The sequence below is a fragment of the Sardina pilchardus genome, chromosome 10 (genome assembly GCF_963854185.1).
Source record: "Sardina pilchardus chromosome 10, fSarPil1.1, whole genome shotgun sequence".
Taxonomy (NCBI): Eukaryota; Metazoa; Chordata; class Actinopteri; order Clupeiformes; family Clupeidae; genus Sardina; species Sardina pilchardus.
The window spans coordinates 1,609,648-1,629,846 of record NC_085003.1 but is presented as its reverse complement, the minus strand read 5'-3'; the positions used below and the strand labels follow the sequence as shown (position 1 = coordinate 1,629,846).

General features: G+C 39.5%; 1 protein-coding gene across 1 annotated transcript; it reads right to left on the bottom strand.

Moving 5' to 3' along the window:
* Positions 1-4,722: 4,722 nt before the first annotated feature.
* ppib (peptidylprolyl isomerase B (cyclophilin B)) lies at positions 4,723-8,251 on the bottom strand. The gene is made up of 5 exons (XM_062546687.1): positions 7,975-8,251; positions 7,171-7,284; positions 6,965-7,058; positions 5,405-5,589; positions 4,723-5,276 (listed from the first exon to the last, which is right to left on the bottom strand). Exons 1-5 carry the CDS (start codon positions 8,107-8,109, stop codon positions 5,154-5,156), a joined length of 651 nt encoding a protein of 216 aa, XP_062402671.1. The 5' UTR covers positions 8,110-8,251; the 3' UTR covers positions 4,723-5,153.
* Between the last annotated feature and the right edge of the window lie 11,948 nt (positions 8,252-20,199).

Genomic DNA, 20,199 nt, shown 5'->3' with positions numbered 1-20,199 from the left:
TATCTAAATTCACGGTCATCATAGTGTTCATTAGCACATTAGATGTAATGTTTTTCAAATTCTCAGATCTAATCTTATGGCCACCTAAGGAACAGCAGTGAGATCACAACACATGATTGGTCCAGTGTATCCCCAACACATCACATGATTGGCACGATGTATTCACATGTCATCTTTTGGATCTTTCAAACTGGATTGTGGATCCAAACATTGTAATGCTTTGTTTGACACTGTCTTGACAGGTCTTAAATAAAATATGTTGAACCATGAGTTGAGTTGTCTAAATCTATTGGTGTAAAATAATTTCTAAATTAGTTAGTACTGTTTTGTAGTCATAGATGTTAAATGTTATTTTGGTGAACCTACAAACCTAACAGTGTTGCATAGTTTCTGCATAAGAGTAAGTTGTACTCTCAAAATCTGTCTTTATTTTCTTATTTGTGGTGCTCAATGTCATCGTGTCAAGTGGTACATTTTACCTTATCAGGTGCTGAAAGGTCACTGAATCAGTTTTAATTTTATTATTTAAATGTTGCAGAAGACACTATTACAGATGGTGAAGTTACTCAAAGTAGTATGAAATTATGCCTGTGAATGAGTGTATTTGAACACTAGAGGTGTGTTGTGGTGGAATTCACCTCTGTTATAATGTGACAGCTGTTGTGGTAAGCTTGCTCCTGTCGTTAAAGGCAAATACGCCTACCTAACTTGCTATTGTAGCAGGGTTGATTAAGCTTCCCTGGATTTCTCCTTATTCCCTGCATGTTCTGTACAATGTTGCATGGTGAAAAACTGTTTCATACTCCTCTGGGTACAGTAAATAGTAGGCTATTGGGTGTGGAAAGAGTTGGTTCCCACGCTGCGGAGGACCCCTTACTAGTTTTCATGTAGCCCAGAGGGTGCTGCGACAGTCCTGAGGCAGAGGTATGGTGTCATCAAAATGATCTAGTAGAGTTGTAGTTTGTGCTTTTTCTGTAATGTAGTCTATCTACTTGTATTGTGCTCATTATATACACTGGCTACGTTGTTTTTATATCTTGCCAATGTTAGTTGGTTAGAGTTAGCTAGTTTGCAGAGCGTGCGGTTGTGGCTGCTATCGGTGTGAATGATATAGGCTACGTACAGAAATCGATGCGTCTTGCGTGATGCATGTCTGATTGCTATTTTTATATTTTGTGCTTCAGACAGAGCAATAAACAGCAAATTAAGGTTACACCGTGTTGCTTGGTTTTATGTAATAAAACCTGCCTGTAGCCGGCTACTTCAGCAAAACCCAGTTTCGATTTTAAAAACGCAATTGCGTGAGAGGGAGAATGCCTCTTTGCGGCTATTTATTCAATTGTATGGGGCACTAACATGAGATTGCTAGCTGTTGGCCACTTAACTAACGTTACCTAGTCAGTAAACTACCACTAAAATCATGTTTTTATTATAGCCTAGGCCTACGTAGGCTATTCCCATGCTGATGCATCGGTGCAGTCTCCGGTTTCCTGTAGCCTACAGCCCCCGGTTTTGGTTGCCCGTCCCCGGGAAAAATACAGTAAAACTACCTAGCCCCCCCGTTTTTTGAAGACAAAACTTATATGTATTTAAATCGGATTGAGTCAACCGGAAAATGTCCCAGTTTTTATCCCACATTTTTGGGATTATCTTCCCGGTTTGGGCGGTCCCGAACATCGTCACCTTATCTTAAAATAGCCTAATTAACACCACTGTAAGAGGGGTTAACTAGATAAATGTATGATATGGAAAGCCAATTGGAACAAACTTGGGGCAGACAATAAGGGATAAAGGAAAACTGGGGGTAACAAATAAAGATAGGAGCCTAAAATTGAACATTTCTCTAGATCTATCTGTCTTTCTCTTCCATTCAAACGGGCAGTGTGGGCAGTCATATTGGGCGAAATCGGTCGTAAATATGGCGGGGTTCTACTTGATAGTGACGTAGGTGGCACAAATGAATAGTGCATTTTCATGCACTATAATAAGAAGCCTAGGAAGAACAGTACAGTGCATTTTCATGCACTGTAATAATAAGAAGTAGTAGAAGAAGCCGCCTAGGGATAACAGTACAGTGCATTTCCATGCACTGTAACTAGAAAAAAAAGGAAATTACGAGTGCATAAAAATGCAAAAATGTACAGATAGATCATGTAGATATGGTTAATAAGGTGTTGCTAGGGTAGACATGGTCGTTTCATAGTTCATGAAAGTTGATAGTGCAAAGGTACACAGTTTAAAAATTGAATATGGATATTTTAAAAGCTGTTGATAAAAAGATAATTTAATGAATGTTGACAGACCGATAGTTTAATTGATGTTGATAGGTAAATAATTTTAAATGGATGGCGATAGGTATAGTTTAATGGATGTTTAATGTTTCGCTAATGTTTGCTAGCAGTTATGTTAATAATGCTAATATGCTAATGAGATTGCTTAGCTAACTTAGTTGATGATTTCTAGCAGTTATCAGAGAATGTCTAATAAGGGGAGAACTGCCACTGTCGTTATACTTCCGGTTTTGAAATGGTTGCAGTTCCACGCTGGTTCCATTAGAGGCGCTCACATTTGGAGTGCAGAATGCATGGAGGTCTATGGAGCAATACCCCTCAAAATCCACTTTTCTCAAAATATAATTTTTTGTCAATTAATTTGAATGTTGTTTTCGAAAGGGGATGCAAAGAAATTACGTATTGCTTGTGTTTGATTTTTTTAGAGTCACTTATTTGCTTTAAAACGTCTTTTAAAATGTAAATGACGTCATACACTCAAGCTTCATTAGCAGAATGCTAGCGTGGTATGGGAAACAACAACTCAACCTGTAAGAAATCGGAAGGACATTCATTCAACTTTTGACCTATAACCCATGTTGAACTTGCAAAAACTACAATCAAATCTGAGATCTCTCAACGACAATTGGGTGAAAGAGCCAAATTTAGCCGTCTAGCTCCATAGACTCCCATTCATTCTGCACTCAGGCGACCGCCCCCAGTGGAATTCTGGTGGAACTGCAACCAAAAGCCGTTAGGTCGTAACCGTAAATCGCGGCTAACTTTGATAAGCCTCGCTAATTTTAGAGGGAGTTCGGTTCCATTACTCCCGCTAACAGGAATCAGCTGAGTTGCTGGGGTAACATATGCTTCTGAACTAACCTGGTCGGTGGCAGGCTAACTGCCGAGCTAAATTAATCTGTGTTGCAAAAAAAAAACACCAGTCGGAAAACGAGTCCCGTGCTGTGCTTTCGTCACCTGTAGCCTACAACTTAAAAAATAGAAGGAGAATCTTGTTTCCGACAGTGTTGCAAGCATTGATTAAGGCTACCTATTCGCTAGTTTCAAAGAATTTCTGAAAATTATGCAACTTACATTGTTTGAACTTGATCTGTGTGTGGTCCAAGCAATCTTGCGGCTCTGCACAAAGTACGTCTTAAGTGGTGTCATGCGCAGCGTGACAGGACATTAACCGAGGTATGTTTTGCGTGTTCTCGGGTTCGGTTCCCATGCGATGAATTTACATAGGCTATGTTAACACATTAATATTGCCATGTTTAGTTATACTCTTTAATGAAAGGCATCACTATTGATAAAGGGTCATGTACAGTAGCTTGTTCAGTGAGAGTAGACAGGCTGTCAGTGGGCTATACAATGCAAGGCAAGCCAGCCTATAGCCTAATTCTGTAAAGGCTATAATAATTAAAACCGCTTCATATAGTCTATTGATTAGGCCTATAGTTCGGATATCAAACCAACTGTATTACACTAATAAAATATGAAATGACATATTGAAAGCCAATATTGCATTTCAGATCATTATATTTCACAAACACTTTGGCAGAACTGATATGCTTATGGGAGACAATAGGCTAGGTTTTCTCCCAATACTCCCTGGACAATAGGCTACTAATTTATTTTATGACCACCGAAAAAATATTTCAGAGTGAACCCTTTTAATCTACAAACGTAGGTTATCTTTATTGTTGAATAGCCTATGCCAAAGTTATTTTGAGTTTAAATAGCCTACTTATTCACTCGTTTTGTTCAGAGTGAAGAAAATCAAAGTCCAAATTCAAACCATCATAATTAGGCGATTTACAGTAGCCTACAATTTCGTTATTATCCTTTTATGTTGCCAACTATCTATTTTTTTCACTCGGTGTTCAATTTGATTTTACGACATTATATCCTCTTTTCGTCAATCTATTGTTTCGGTCTACTTTTCTTCCTCGTGCACGAGCAGACATGAAGCTGATTTAAGCCTCGTTTGAATAAACGAGGCCAAATGCAGCTAACACAAGTTAATGGAACGGCTTCAGCCCCAAGTAAAAGTTGGCGCTAGTTCAAGCCAGGTTATTTCTCTTAAGCGCCGCCTTTATTAGCGAGAATGATGGAATACCCCCCAGGTTGATTGGCTAACTTAGCTAATGATTTCTAACAGTGTTTCTAAGAATGACTTGCTTACTTTCGTAAAGTGTTACCTCTCACGACAATATGGTTCTTAGTGGAGCTGATAGCAAATAGTGGATGTTTTGTTTTAGTATTTACACCGTAGTTTCTCCATCTATCAACATGTTTCCTGTTTCAAGTCCAATTCCTCAATAATGTTTAATAATGTATAGCCAAGTACTCATTTCATGTGGTATTCACCTACACATGTTAAATAGTGAATAATGCACTATAATGTACTGTGTAATAATTAGGTAAAAGGGGACTGTAAAAGGAAGTGTTACCATCTTTTTATCATTTATTTTTTAAGGTGTCTTTCAGTTACAGGTTGTACAACAACTTTGTTCCTCTTAACATGAGCCTGTGATACATTTATTAGCCTAATCACACAAACCATTCCTCAAAATATCCTCACACTGTGGTGCAATCAACCTACATTTTATGATGGTGGTATCAAAAACATGTATTAAGTAAAAACCTTTTGGACTTTGGACCAGGCTCAAATACAAACTTAACATCTTTTCTCAATGAATATGGCAAAAAAGGTCCATTCACAAACCATACAGTCGCAGAATGTGCTACTGGGTAAAGGAGTTGCCACTAGTCTGAAACTCCAGCATTTGGCCCACAAAACGGACCATAAGACTTGTACATAACGCACATAAACACCAGTGGACCCCAACCTCAGAGGTGGAAATAATCATTTTTCCACTACTCCTTTGCAATAGCGAAAGGTTTGTCTACGTCCACCTTGCCACATTCATGAACAGTCACATCTTTGAGGGGCTTATCCCGACCATCCGTCTTGGTTCCTTCAATCTTCCGCACCACATCCTGTTAAAAAAAGCAAAACAAAAAATAGAATAAGGTGTTATACATAACAAGATGAAAACTATTAAATATGCAATGGTGCTGGACAAAATGGATGCTGATTGGATATAGAAATGCATGTGCATACTCACCATGCCTTCAAGGATTTTGCCAAAAACAACATGCTTCCCATCAAGCCATGGAGTCTGAACAGTTGTGATGAAAAACTGAGATCCATTGGTGTCCTTTCCAGCATTGGCCATGCTCAACCAACCAGGTCCATAATGCTTCAGCTTGAAGTTCTCATCTGGGAAGCGGTCTCCATAAATGCTTTTACCTTCAAATACACAAAGGTTTTGTTAAATGTGTGTGACCCATTTCTTACAGCATTAATGGACAGATGACACATTGGCCCTCATTTATCAAACGAGCGTACGACAAAAAACGGGCGTAAAACAGGCGTATGCTTGTTTCCACGCAAAGTATGGCATTTATCAATATGAACGTGATCGGTGGCTACGCTCAAATCTCACGTCTAGTCTCAACTCATGTACGCAAGTTTTTCAGGCGGCATAGCACTGTGCAGCAGTAAATCGCTGGTGGATTACAAAGTTGATGAGTTGAATTTATGGACTCTCGGACATAACACCTTTCCTGTACATGTGCAGCCTATTTGCTGTAATGTAGCATATTATATTGACACATTTGATGGCTTAGAATAGCCATAGGAGATGATTATACTTTCTCTTTGGCAAACGCAACATTTATGAATTATATATTTTCAATTATTTTCAAAGGGCAAATTTCAGTGTCATATGGTTTTGTAATTAATGTATTTATAGTATGATGCGTTCTCTCTGCGAAAATAAAGTCTGTTGCGCTTAAATCGCTCTAGTTTCCCGCCTTCCTTGATGATAGCTTCTAGCTGTCAAAATGAACAAGGTTCAGCTGGACGTCACTGTGGCTCGAGATCACTAATGATCTCTTTTGGACGTATAATGCACCTTCATGTTGTAAATTCTAGGGGCGAGGCCATTAAAACAAGCATATTATAGGGGCGTGATATTTAAATGACGCTTGTTTCCAGCCGCCACATTTATCAACACATGTTTATTCTTACGCTAGAATTGGAGTGATACAAAAGTTTGATGAATCACACGTGAGCCTCGTCGTAAGATTTTTTCTGCGCTCAGATATACGCTGGTTTCTACGCTCGGTTGATAAATGAGGGCCAGTAAGCTTTATAACGATATCCTGGTCAGTCAAACTGCAAATCTTTGTCAAGATACAGCATTTTGAATTATGACCTCCCACCATCTTTTTCCAATTGAAAAACTGAGAAAATCATGTTTGATGTCACAGGTTACATGCAGGTACATGTAGGATTTGCAAACTTGAAATTTTGCCTTTTGCAACTTTACATTCTTGTCTTGGCTGTGAAACTTAGGGATATTATATCATTGATATTGATATAATACCATATAATTCATAGAATACCAAAAATGAAAAATCAATATCTCCAATGGTTTTTTCCAAGTAATCGGCCTGTATCTCAAAATTAGACTTGTGACTCATTTCGTCAGATCATGTCACATATAATGAAGCACTTCTTTCCATATCTCAGTTCACAGTTTTTATTATTTAAAAGTAATGCAAGAGAATGACCTATGGAGATAAATGAAGTAGAAATGAATGAAGAGAAACTAGCTTACCCCCTGTGCCATCTCCTCTGGTAAAGTCTCCACCCTGAATCATGAAGTCTTTGATCACCCTATGAAATTTGCTACCTTTGTAGCCAAATCCTTTCTGTTGGAAAAACAATTTGGATTTCATTCAGTTGCTATGTCATTTTTCCATCATGTCAATTTCTCTCTAAGACAGAACATTCGGTTTCCACTTATGGTTACCATTTACTTACATCCCCAGTTGACAGTGTGATGAAGTTCTCCACGGTTTTTGGCACGGTTTTCCCAAATAATCCTATTACAATTCTTCCAACATCATCATCACCAATTCTCATGTCAAAGTACACCTGCAAGGAGGAATACAACACTCTTCAACTGTCGGAGTTTACATCAGCATGCAGACACCACTGATGCTGCTCCATAGGCCGCAAGTGAGACGTGGCTCACTTTGTTACGACATTTCATTGCAGTTTACGACAGTCGTCGCGGTCTCCTGTTAAAATTACCTTTGTGTTCATTTTACAGTCTATGGTTTCATCGTTGTGTTGAAGTTAAAGCATATCATACACCTGGATACCAAACGATACATTGTTTTCAACACAAACATGTTGATCACAGAAAATACAGTACACTTAAGTCCGAAATCTTTAGTCCAAGCTGCATATGTAGCTCAGGCTAACGTTAATCATAACGTTAGAGGCCGCCGACATGTCATTAATCTTCAGATAACTTCACTATAAACGTTTGTTGACGTTGCATTTTGAATTTGCAAACTATAGGCCACTACAAATTCGTTAGGCTCCTACAAAGTTCGACATTTTTGTAACTGTAAGTTGCGTTCGTTCCTCGACAGACCTGGAATAAAGCAGACACCTAACACTCCAGCTAACTAACGTTTAGTCCATGGACATGAACGTTACCATGAACGTTACCTAACTTGTTAAGATTAATGAGGGCATTTTATACGAATTAGCTAGAAACAATTATTCAACGGTAACTGTTCAAATAAGTTGCTGACCGGATAGCGTAAATGTTACCTTGGCGGTGACTTTGGGGCCTTTTTTCTTTTCATCCGCATCTGAACCCCCTGGGAAGAGAAGGAATACCACCGAGCCAACTATGATAGTAACCGCAAGTAAAAACTTCATCCTCCTCTCACAAATTCGCACCATGAAAAAGATGGTATAAAATAGTCGTGATATATTTGTAGCTGCCTGGAGTAGGAGGGGGAACCAGAGAAAATGAAGGCTGGAGAAGAAATTCTTCTTCACTAGGATAGGACCAGCTGTGAAACAATGTTCACATCTAGCCAATAAGAGTATGAAACGCGTAAGAATGTGTAGATTTCACATTCACGCAACAAGATCCAAGGGGTGGAGCGAGACAGTTGGCAAAGGGAAAGCCGGAAAGCTCGAGACGCAAACAGACGAGCACTTCCGCGTTCTCCCTTTGTAAGTGGGAGGAGATTTTCCTACGTTCGGAAAGGTGGTGGGTCAGAGGCATTTCGGCAGGCCTTGATCAATGCACAATTCTGATTTTTTTTTTTTTTGCCTATCCATTTTTTTTGACTGCAAGTTTACATGTCATGTACGTTTCAAAGTGGCCCGTATCAAATGTGAGTGTATGTTTCACTAAAGCCCCCCCATCACATTGCACACGGCATGCGCTGCGCTCACCGCTAGGTGCTCGAGAGGTATCTACGCTGTACAAGTACTTGTGGCTGCAGACTGCAGGAAACCAAAGCCTTCGATATAACAAAGTTGCGACCAGCGACACTTCCATTGACTCCCGTGTACAAACAATGGCGGCACATCCGGAATGTCATGGTCGTTGAAAGGAACTATTCCATTGAGAATGAATGGATAGCTCAGGTGTTATAATAAGACTTTTCTACATGACTTATGGTCGTGTGCATAATAATGCATTTTCATTGAGTAATATATGTATGTGGAAATGCAGTTTATAGTATTTTTTATCGAGTATTTACCGTAAATATTAATGCGATCGCTGCTGTCAATCCCATAAACCAGGGACCAAGGGAACTATTGAGGCTCCCCACTAACCACGTGACCGCTCTAATCTGGCTTTAACATGGAAGTCAACGGCTGTCGCAACTTTGAGATATCGATGGCTTTGCAGGAAACCATAGACCTAAAAGAAATGGACAAACAGACTCCGTTGTTCTCAATGGAAGGGGGCTGAAACAAAATTCCGTTTACTTTCCGTCATACTGCGCAGACTCGTACTCACTTCGTGACGTTAGCCACCCTGCACATTGTAACTCGTCTGATAGATCGAAAACCTCTGAAATTGTTAACGTTCGTTTTTCATATTATTATTATGTTTACTTGCCTCTAGGTAATGCTTTACCCTATCAAACAGTAGGCTACCGTAGGCTTCACGCATTTTCACTGATCTTGCGCAGACTTTCCGGCATGGTTTTCGTGCAGGCTCACTCAGCTTCTTATCCAAACATTACGGGGAATCTCCCCTCGAACGTTAGCTTCCCTACAACCGACATGCTAAAATACTTCTTTACGGGAAACCAACGTAATATACGGGGAAGAAGTGAATTAATTTTGCCTTCGATACCCTATATAGAATACACAGAAGCTATAAGGGAGACAAAGGGCACATGTTACATGAAGTTATGGGATCGCAAAAACATCTGAAATCTATGGCCGTCCAAGGGAGTTAGCAGAGCGTTGATCACCAGCTCATTTCGTGTTTCTACTTCCGGGAATATGCCTGCCCCCTTGCAGGAAACCGGAGTTGGATATCCAACTCCGCCCACATCCAAGTCGGCCATATTGACTATGCCTACGTCACATGCTCAAACGTGTGTCCCTCTTCCTGTTTAGCGAACTAACAGTAAAGGAAGGATAAACCTTGCATTCTTGATGTTTATTTTCGCTCTATTAATTAACTATTACATTAGAATTGTGTGATAACTTTAGTTTACATGTAAGTGGGGTGTTTTTGCTGCCGTCGGCGTAATTATCTACCGAATAATACTTAACATTTTTAGGAAGTCGAGGGGTCGAATCCAGAGTAAAATATCGGTGAATAAAATGAATGTTATTTTTATTTTGCTTTCAAGTTGTGATTTTGTTGGAGTGGCATAGATATCACTAAAATACTCCCCATACTAACTGAAATTCGCCAATAAACATGCATTAACAACTATTTAGCACTCCATTAGCAATTCTAGTTGTTTACATTTCACACCATTAATTAATCAAACAGCAAGTAACTACAAAAACGTGTAGCCTATTGGGTGTGTTCCATGAGTCAAGGGTTTTCTACACATATTTATGTCCAGAAACAAAATTAACAGCAATATTGAAAATTAATATACTTATATATATATATATGCAGTATATGTCAAAGTCTGTAGGACGATTGACTTTGTATCATACACAGGCAAGTGTGAGGTGTGGGCCAGGTACACCACTTTAGTGAGCCTGTCCTCTAGCTAAAGGGAACATAATGGAACAACAACAATAATAATATGCAGCAGGAAAGGGTAGGGTGGTGGGCCAGGGTGCCTCCCTTTAGTGAGTCCATCCTGTGGCCTGAAGGGTGATGTTTGATAAGGAAGACAAGGAGGAACAATATAAGTACATACAGTATACACATGGCCTATATAAGGCTATATAAATACAAATATGCAATCAAATTATCATAATAAAGAGGTGGGGGTGTAGGCCAGAGTGCACAACTTCCAAGTTCAAGTTTTTTTTGTATTGTCACATATACTTTGCAGTGTAGTGAAATTATTGTGCCACCATTGCAATAAGGAGGGGTAAATAAACAGTAGGTAGATTGTGTGTGTGTGTGTGTGGGGGGGGGGGGGGCACACATAGCCAATTTATTCATATATGTACACATTATACAGTCATTCACAAACACAACCAGCATAAAATATAAGCTCATGGGTATGGGACATGTCCATTCAATATTCTGACAGCTTACGGAAAGAAATTATCTTTGATTCGTGTGGTGTGGGTGGTGATGCTCTGGTAGCGCTAGCCAGAGGGAATGAGCTGGATGGCTGACATCTTTGATGATGGACGTAGCCCTTCTCTGACAGCGTGTGGAGTACATCGTTTGAAGCTGAGGGAGGTCAGCCCCAATGATCTTGGATGCAGTCCTGGCAGTCCTTGACAACACTTTCAGGTCATGAGCAGACAGGTTCAGTGTGCCTCAGTAAACCCGGCGGCGTAGATGGTAATCCCTGAAGCCTCACAGTGGTCAAAGAAAACATTATAGGTTATAGTCTTCTTGAAGCTCAAACATAAACATAAAGCAGTCTTTTGCTTCATCGTCCCCATTTAGTAACACCTGATGTCTGTCCTCTTCATGGACAAAACGGCTGGGCATGTTGACACGGTCGGTTCCACTTACAGATGTAGTAGTCTGTGAAACAGAAACATAGGCTACTCACACATCAACAACTCTACTCAATGTTAAAGTGTTTAAAATCCTACCTCCATGATGTACAGCATGTTGCATGTGGTTATGATATGGCCCTTGAATTTATATTCATGGCCTGTGGAAAATTTGCAGCACGGGCATCTCTATCCCCTCTAGATATCTCCGTTGGCAGGACAAGAAGTGTGTTGGGTGCTGAAAACATTGACACATTATAAATGTTATTTATCATGATAGTAAAGGGGCTTATGCATGGACCTCACTTTATACAATACATATTTTCTGCGCATGCCATGCTACTGGCGTAATAAAAGTATTACTTTGAACATTAGCAGTATCTCTTGCAATGACTAAAACTATGCAGAGAGAATTATCAGGCTAATTTATCAAAGTGAAATGATAAAAGCACTACTTAGCTAACGTTAACGTTATGTAGATTGTCCAACACTGGAAACTGCAGCATGTCAAGTTGAACACTCGCGCACTCGACAGTAAAACTCACACAAATCTTACAAATGTTTTAAAACGGGAAATATATGTGTAGGTTTACACAGCGGGACAAATACAGCATGAACTCAATTTTACGAGATACATCTTTGCGGTTGGAAAAAGATATCGCACCGCTTTTATCTACCGTATCTATCTATCTTACATTATACAACATGCAAGTAACATCAAATGTCATAGATATTTTAAACAGGTCAACGAAGCAATGTCGTTATGAACATAAAAGTATGTATTTTTCACTTACCGCTGTAAGTAGAAAAGCTGCTGTTCACGTTTGGGCATGTGACGTAAATCAACATGGCCGACTTGGATGTGGGCGGAGTTGGATATCCAACTTGCTTATCCTGCAGTCTGCAGCCACAAGCTACTCACTCTGTAGCCTACGAATTTTTAGGTTTGTGGTTACCACTGGGCGGCTGCTTCAACGTGAGCGAGAGTCTATCGCCGGGAGGGAGGAAAGTTAGATGAAGCCAGTCCCGGACAGTCCTGCTGCAGTTTGCCTTAAGCCTACAGTGGGTACGGGTTGAGAATGCACCTTCTCCCGCGGGACTCCCGAAGAGATCCCGCAGTGCGTCAAGCCGATTTTTTTCGAGGCTAAGGCAATGTACCCAAACAACCACCAGGTGGCAGAAAGTTTCAACTGCATTTAATGATGAAGACCGCATATCCGTCAATAGTCGACTCCTTAATCTCACTGAATCATTAAAATGAAGGTGATGACTGGCGAAATTATTCAAACGACACTTCAATGAACCATTGTTGAAATGAATGAAAATGGTTATAGAAATCGCCTACAGCCAGCGTTATAAGAAATATATAAGTAATAGTTAAAGTCTTCTTCCGTATTAAACAGATAGCCTACGGGACGCTCTTTGTTCCGTAGGCTATTTTAAGGAACTACTCAATGCACACACACTGGGTAAACTGGCGCGCTACAAACATTAAATGTCAAATCATATTTATTTCTCTTTGTCGCCATGATATTGGGGGGAACGCGGAGAGGCGAGATGGTCAGTCCTCATATTTGTTCTTCGCGTTTCATTATAAGAAATATAGCCTATAAGTAATAGTTAAAGTCTTCTTCTGTATTAAACAGATAGCCTACGGGACGCTCTTTGTTCCGTATTTTAAGGAACTGCTCAATTCACACACACTGGGTAAACTGGCGCGCTACAAACATTAAAATGTCAAATCATATTTATTTCTCTTTGTCGCCATGATATTGGGGGAAACGCGGAGAGGCGAGATGGTCAGTCCTCGTATTTTTTCTTCGCATTTCGTTATAAGAAATATATAAGTAATAGTTAAAGTCTTCTTTTGTATTAAACAGATAGCCTACGGGACGCTCTTTGTTCCGTATTTTAAGGAACTACTCAATGCACACACACTGGGTAAACTGGCGCGCTACAAACATTAAAATGTCAAATCATATGTAGGCCTATTTCTCTTTGTCGCCATGATATTGGGGGAAACGCAGAGAGGCGAGATGGTCAGTCCTCGTATTTTTTCTTCGCGTTTCGTTATAAGAAATATATAAGTAATAGTTAAAGTCTTCTTCTGTATTGAACAGATAGCCTACGGGACGCTCTTTGTTCCGTATTTTAAGGAACTACTCAATGCACACACACTGGGTAAACTGGCGCGCTACAAACATTAAAATGTCAAATCATATTTATTTCTTTGTCGCCATGGTAGGCCTATTGGGGGAAACGCGGAGAGGCGAGATGGTCAGTCCTCGTATTTATTCTTCGCGTTCTGAGCTATGCAAAATTGGTATCTCATATGCATGTAAAACAATAATATAGCCTATATTGCCTAATTATATATAGCCTATAATTGCTCAGAATTTGGGAAACATGCATTTAGTCTACCTTTTTTTTGTTCCGTGTCAGCATTCATCCAAAAATGTGGCTGTTTGACTCAACATTGAACATAATTAGCCTAGGATTTTCCTATACAAATTCTGTTTCAGCCGTTCCTCACATGAATGCCTTGAAGCTCTCCCAAGCATGAAATGCAGGCATAGAATATTATTAAGAAACTCTTTATTAACGTCTTCATCAATGGACCAAAAGTCCATTGCTCCGCGATTATAAATTGCAGCGAGATGAAACCTTTATTGCACGACGTGGGGAAGAGCAGACGTGGGGCTTTCCAACGAGCCACTAGGCCTATAAGTTGCGCAAGGACGCACATATTGCATGCTCATACCAATTGTAGGCTATATGCCTTGATGAAAATCAGAAATATTTCCTGATTTGGGAAACTTTTAGTTTATTTTTCTTTCCATAATACCATTCGATCTTGCTGGAAATTATCAGACTTGAGAAACACGCATTGCATCGGCAACTTCGCTGCTCAGTAGACGATTCTGCCACTTTCTGTAGAGGCCAGCAGTTCGAGATAAAAGCTGCAGATCATAGACAGAGAAAGCATATGCTCTGAGAACAGAACACAACTGCATGTCAAGTGTAGCCGAGGGTCTGTCTACGCAGAAACAACAAGTGCATTTCTCATGTTCGTGACAAAATGTGGGGGATAGAATCGCGTTTCAGTGGGAATGCTGCAACTTATGTCTTTTTCTTCTAAAGACAATTATGTACGATATAAATGACAATTTATTTTTTTTACCGACCCGACCAAACATGACCCGCATATCATTAAAAATATTTTTTCTTGACCCATAACCGCGGGTGACCGCGGTCGCCCGCTCGATTTGGATCAGCCCGCGCATCACTGGTAGATACGGATGCCTGCTCTTCAGAGCCATCACCACAAAGGAGCACTAGAGCCTGGTGCAAAACCACCAACTGGGATGGATCGAAGGGCAAGCAAGCACTGCCACACAACGTCAAGACCTTTGTCAACACTAAGCAGAAAGTTTCCTACGATGGGGAGAAGTGGCCGCAAGGACTGCATCGATAAGATCAACGAATGCCTTCGCAAGCCCCGAAACCCTGGCGATACATTTTCTTTCCTTTAATTCAATAAAACATTGTTTATCTGAAGAACTTTTCCGAGGTTGTCTTGTCTACCAAATCCTAAACTTAAATAGAGTAAACATTTTATCTTATGAAAAAACTCTTAGGGGGAACAGTTAGGCAGCCCTTCCTCCATTATCGTAGTAGGACTATAGGCAATTTATTAGAGGGGTCAAAAAAAACTAATAAAGTAGGCTAGACTAAATGTGTCACTTTAGTGATTGGCTCTTTCAAATGCAAATTAGGTGGATGGGCTTTTGAATGGGCCTGCTGCAGGTGAGAGGACAAATCCTACGAAGTTATTGTTTTTAGAAAGTGCCATTATCATTGCCATATTCTCTTAAAACATAGGCTATATATTTGAAAACGAGTTGATTAAAGGCTTCTAATGGTGTCTCTATAATATGATAAAAGCAGAGATTGAGATGTGTGTTTGGAACAGTTTTTCAAATCCCCCGGGGGTATTTAGACTCCAGGGTGTTAAGCACTCATTCACAACTGTCCCATCGCTAAATGCTCTCTTGTGTTGCGTGATCACACAAGTATACCTGTCGTAGTGTGCTTTTAATTTGATATGCCTAATTATTATCTCCGCCAAGGATATAGGATGAACAAAGTCTATGGATTTGCTATCCAGTAGCCTAATAATTAGGCTATGTGCCACGTCCGATTTCGCAAGTGGTGTAGTAGGCTACATTTAAAAACAGACAGCCGCCTGTGAGATCCATTTCATGAAGAGCATTATTGTCTTGTGCGATCATTCCCCCTCCCCCACACTCGTCTAACCAGTTCACTACATTATAGCCTACAGCCTATGCGGCACTGAGGACGACACTTGAGCCCGACACTATGTCAATGTAAAAATGTGTTTGAGTGCGCGCTGAACCACGAATTAACATATTAACTTTTCTTTTCAGCAGACATCGCAAACATAAAAAGAATCTCAAAACAGGAAATCTCTCATTTCTTTTAATAAATCGATTCATTTTGTTTCGACGGGTTCCGGAGAGGTTCTTCGACTGGGTTTCGAACCCCGGTCGCTGGCATACGATACCTATGCATCAACCACTTGCGCCACAGCTGGATGTGAACTTCAATAGGCTTTATTCGGGACATGTACTTGAAACGTCGCCGGTTAAAATGAACAAGCCTCCGTTTTAAAATAGCTTACACATTTCTAAGTATTCCTAGCATGTAAATGTTGCCAAAATGTCCATCTTGTCCATCTCTTTCGTCTTCGCCTTGACGTTGACAATAATAGCCTATTCACGGAAATGCGGTCTTGTAACCGTAATGAATTCATGAATTAATCTAAGGTTGCCTTTCGAGTAGCCTATTTCAGGTTGAATTGAAGGAAATAGTCCTTCTGATAGGCCTATAGGTTTCTAAAACCATTTTCATTCATTTCAACAATGGTTTATTGAAACGTCGTTTGATTAATTTCGCCAATCACTTTCATTTTAATGATTAAATGAGACGGATATGCGGAGCATTTCTCTCCCTCTCCGTTGACCAAAACGTTGCTCTGGCATCTCTGCTGGACTGACTGAGTTATAGGCTACGTCGAGTGAGAGAGCTGTGAGGTAGGCTGTAAACATTCGAAAACTCGGGCGGTCTATGTTGCCCCCTTGCGGTTGCAGTTTTCCCGATGCTTCGGGAGTCCCGATGTGCGGGAATGAAAGGAGCATTCTCAACCCGTACCATCTGTACCTTACACTGACAATATTTTGGAAAGATTCTTGAAAGATTGTTTTTGAGTAAAGCTTGAATGAGGGGCATTAGTTAAAAGACTACAATCTTTCAAGAATCTTTCCCAAATCTTATCAGTGTAAGGTAGGCTTTACGTGACTCGCGGGAGATATCGCGGAATCTTGTGTGCAATAAATAGGCCTATAGGCTATAACTTTTACTCATTAAAGGAACACTTCACCTTTTTTTCATATTAATCTACGTTATTCGCTTAATTAAGACGAGTTGATATACATACCTCTCTCATTTCAATGCGGGCACTCACTGGCTCTGGCGCGCGGCGCAACTTTGATAGCACTAGCTAGCCCAATGCATTCAGGATCCAAACAGAAATGAAGTTAGAAAGTGATTGACCAAACACCTCCATGTTATTAAAATACTACACGGGTAAACAGGTAAAAGGGATAACTATATTGTGTGGCGGAATAATATATGGGAGCACTTAGACTCTGCGCAGTAATATCCTCACTCCAAAGTGAAACTGAATGTGCAAGAGTGAGGATATTACTGCGCCAGACAATATAGTTATCCCTCTTACCTGCTTAGTAATGCACCATGTTTTATTTTGTCTCACCATACTTGGTCGTGTGACTACTTGTGTAACTGAATTTTAATAGGGAAAACATGGAGGTGTTTGGTTGCTTCTAACTTCATCTCTGTTTGGATCCTAATGAATGCATTGGGCTAGCTAAGTGCTATCAAAGTTGCGCCGTGCGCCAGAGCCAGTGAGTGCACGCACTGAGGTGTGAGACGTACTGTATGTATCAACTCGTCTTAATTAAGCGAATAACGTAGTTTAAAATGGAAAAAAAACGGTGAAGTGTTCCTTTAAAATGAGCACGATGACAACTGATAGTCGTCTTGTCACGATACCAAAATTATTGTTTCGATACCGATACTAACTTTTTCAATGCTTTTTTTTTACAATTTTAGTTGATTTAGTGTTTAATCATCAGTAGCCTTATATTGAATATTGTGTGATCATTCATACCAGTGGCCATCCAAGATTCTGCTTGAACCTCCACACACACACACACACACACACACACACACAGAGAAAATTATAGTCATATGTTTTTCTATAGGCTAAAATATATTTTGGAATTCATAAGTGTAGGCTATATTAATTATGTGAAGTATTTTACAATCTGCATAATTACTAGTAGCTACAAATGTTTAGTCATTTGTATTGTGTACTGATTTAGCAATAGACCTCTGAAGTTTGCCTACAAAATTGGATCCAAAGCTGCCATCTTTGCCCATAAAGGGAGATCCGGGAATTAATTGAAGCTAACTGCCTATGGCAGGTTGCATTGTAAGTTAGCTCTTGGGTAGCAAAGATCAAAGTGTGCCGTCTGCGATAATTCAAGATCCCCATGTCATTTAACCATAGAAAAAAATCTCAGATCTCCTTATTTAGGCAAAGATGGTAGCTTTTTTGTAGGCAAACTTCAGAGGTCTATTTACCAGGCCGTGTCATTCATGGGAGTGTCCTGTGATGGCTATGTGTCCTGTGACCTTTGTGGTGAGGGTGTGGTCGAAGTGAAGTGCCCTTAAAGGTGGAGGGCAACAAACGGCTAATTACAGTGCATGAAAATGCACTGTACTGTTCTTCCTAGGCTTCTTATTACAGTGCATGAAAATGCACTGTACTGTTCTTCCTAGGCTTCTTCTTCTTATTATTATTACAGTGCATGAAAATGCACTGTACTGTTCTTCCTATTCTTCTTATTAGAGTGCATGAAAATGCACTCTACTGTTATCCGATATCTTCTTATTAGAGTGCATGAAAATGCACTCTACTGTTATTCGGTTTCTTCTTATTATTAGAGTGCATGAAAATGCACTCTACTGTTATCCGATTTTTAGAGTGCATGCAAATGCACTCTACTGTTATCCGACATCTTCTTATTATTTTCGGCGATATTCTTCTAACGCTTTTTGTGCGTTCAATTCAGCTTCAACCGTTCGACGTAGAGACTTCATTCAAACTGCGCTGCGTAGGTCTTACTTAGGTGACTTCAGCTATGTAAATTTCATCTTTGAAAACTTTATCGTTTATTTTATATGAATTTTTAAAAACATTTTTTCTCCCATAGACTTAACATTGGATTATGACATCACAATGAAGTCGTTAAGCAATTAGAATCTTAAGCCAGGTGTTCAAAGCCACCTGGCAGCAACTCTCTGTCTAAGGCTTTCTGGCTCTCTTAAGAGTACATATCCTGTTCAACTGTTTCCTCTACCCACAACTGTTTCAAAATAAAAGTCCTCACCATTTTTGCATTTTCATGCACTCGTAATTTCCTTGGAATTACATCTCTAGTTTTTTATTTTTATTTTTCCTCTAACGTTTTTGTGCGTGCAATTCAGCTTCAACCGTTTAACGTAGAAACTTCATTCAAACTGCGGTGCGTAGGTCTTACTTAGGTGACTTCAGCTATGTATTTTTCAACTTTGTAACTTTTATACTTTTTGAACTATTAAATAAAAACTATTAAAATTTCTCCATAGACTTAACATTACATTATGACATCATAATAGGGCAATTAGAATCTTATGCCAGGTGGCCAGTCCAGGTGCAGCAGCTCTCTCTCTCTCAGGCTTTAAGCATACAATCTCATTAAGACTACAGATCCTGTTTCATACTTCCTCTGTCCACAACTGTTTCAAAATAAAAGTCCTCACTGCAATAATACACTATTAAATCATTTAACCATTGAAAATACTCAACTATTTAACTGTTCAACCACTCCAACTCTCAGTTATCATCAACTATGCCTCCAGTCAACTACATGAAACCTCCAGGTACCTAGCAACCAACATAGCAACCATTAAAATTAAGCTTTTTATGACAGTTTCCATAGCAACCAACATGATTATACTACAGTAACTTCTTTATTTCTGATAGTGGCCATCATGGATACCCTAGCAACAAATGTTTCAAAATGAAAGTCCTCACTAGCAAGTTAACATGGTTAGCATTGTTAGCATAGTTAGCATTTTTAGCATAACTGCTAGAAATTATTAGCTAAGTTAGCTAATCAACCTGGTTAGCATTGTTAGCAAAGTTAGCATTGTTAGCATAGTTAGCATTTTTAGCATAACTGCTAGAAATCATCAACTAAATTAGCTAATCAACCTTGTAACCATAGTTAGCATGGTTAGCATTGTTAGCATTTTTGCAAAACTGTTAAAAATCATTAGCCAGGTTAGCTAATCTGGTAATCAGGTAAGCTAATTCAATTTTAAACAGTCTATCTTCGCACTATCAACTTTCAAAAACTATGAAACCACCATGTCTACCCTAGCAACACCTTAGTAACCATATCTACATGATTTATCTGTACATTTTTGCATTTTCATGCACTCGTAATTTCCTTGGAATTACATATTCTAGTTCTTCTTCTAACGCTTTCCTGCGTCTAATTCAGCTTCAACCGTTTAACGTAGAAACGTCATTCAAACTGCGTTGCGTAGGTCTTACTTAGGTGATTTGTGCTATATATTTTTCAACTTTGTAACTTTTATACTTTTTGAACTATTAAATAAAAACTATTAAAATGTCCCCATAGACTTAACATTACATTA

Coding starts and splice junctions, on each gene's coding strand:
- ppib (XM_062546687.1), bottom strand. CDS start 8,109: ATGGTGCGAATTTGTGAGAGGAGGATGAAGTTTTTACTTGCGGTTACT. Junction 7,059..7,170: donor TCACACTGTCAACTGGGGAT/GTAAGTAAATGG, acceptor TTTTTCCAACAG/AAAGGATTTGGCTACAAAGG. Junction 5,277..5,404: donor GCAAAATCCTTGAAGGCATG/GTGAGTATGCAC, acceptor TTTTTTTAACAG/GATGTGGTGCGGAAGATTGA.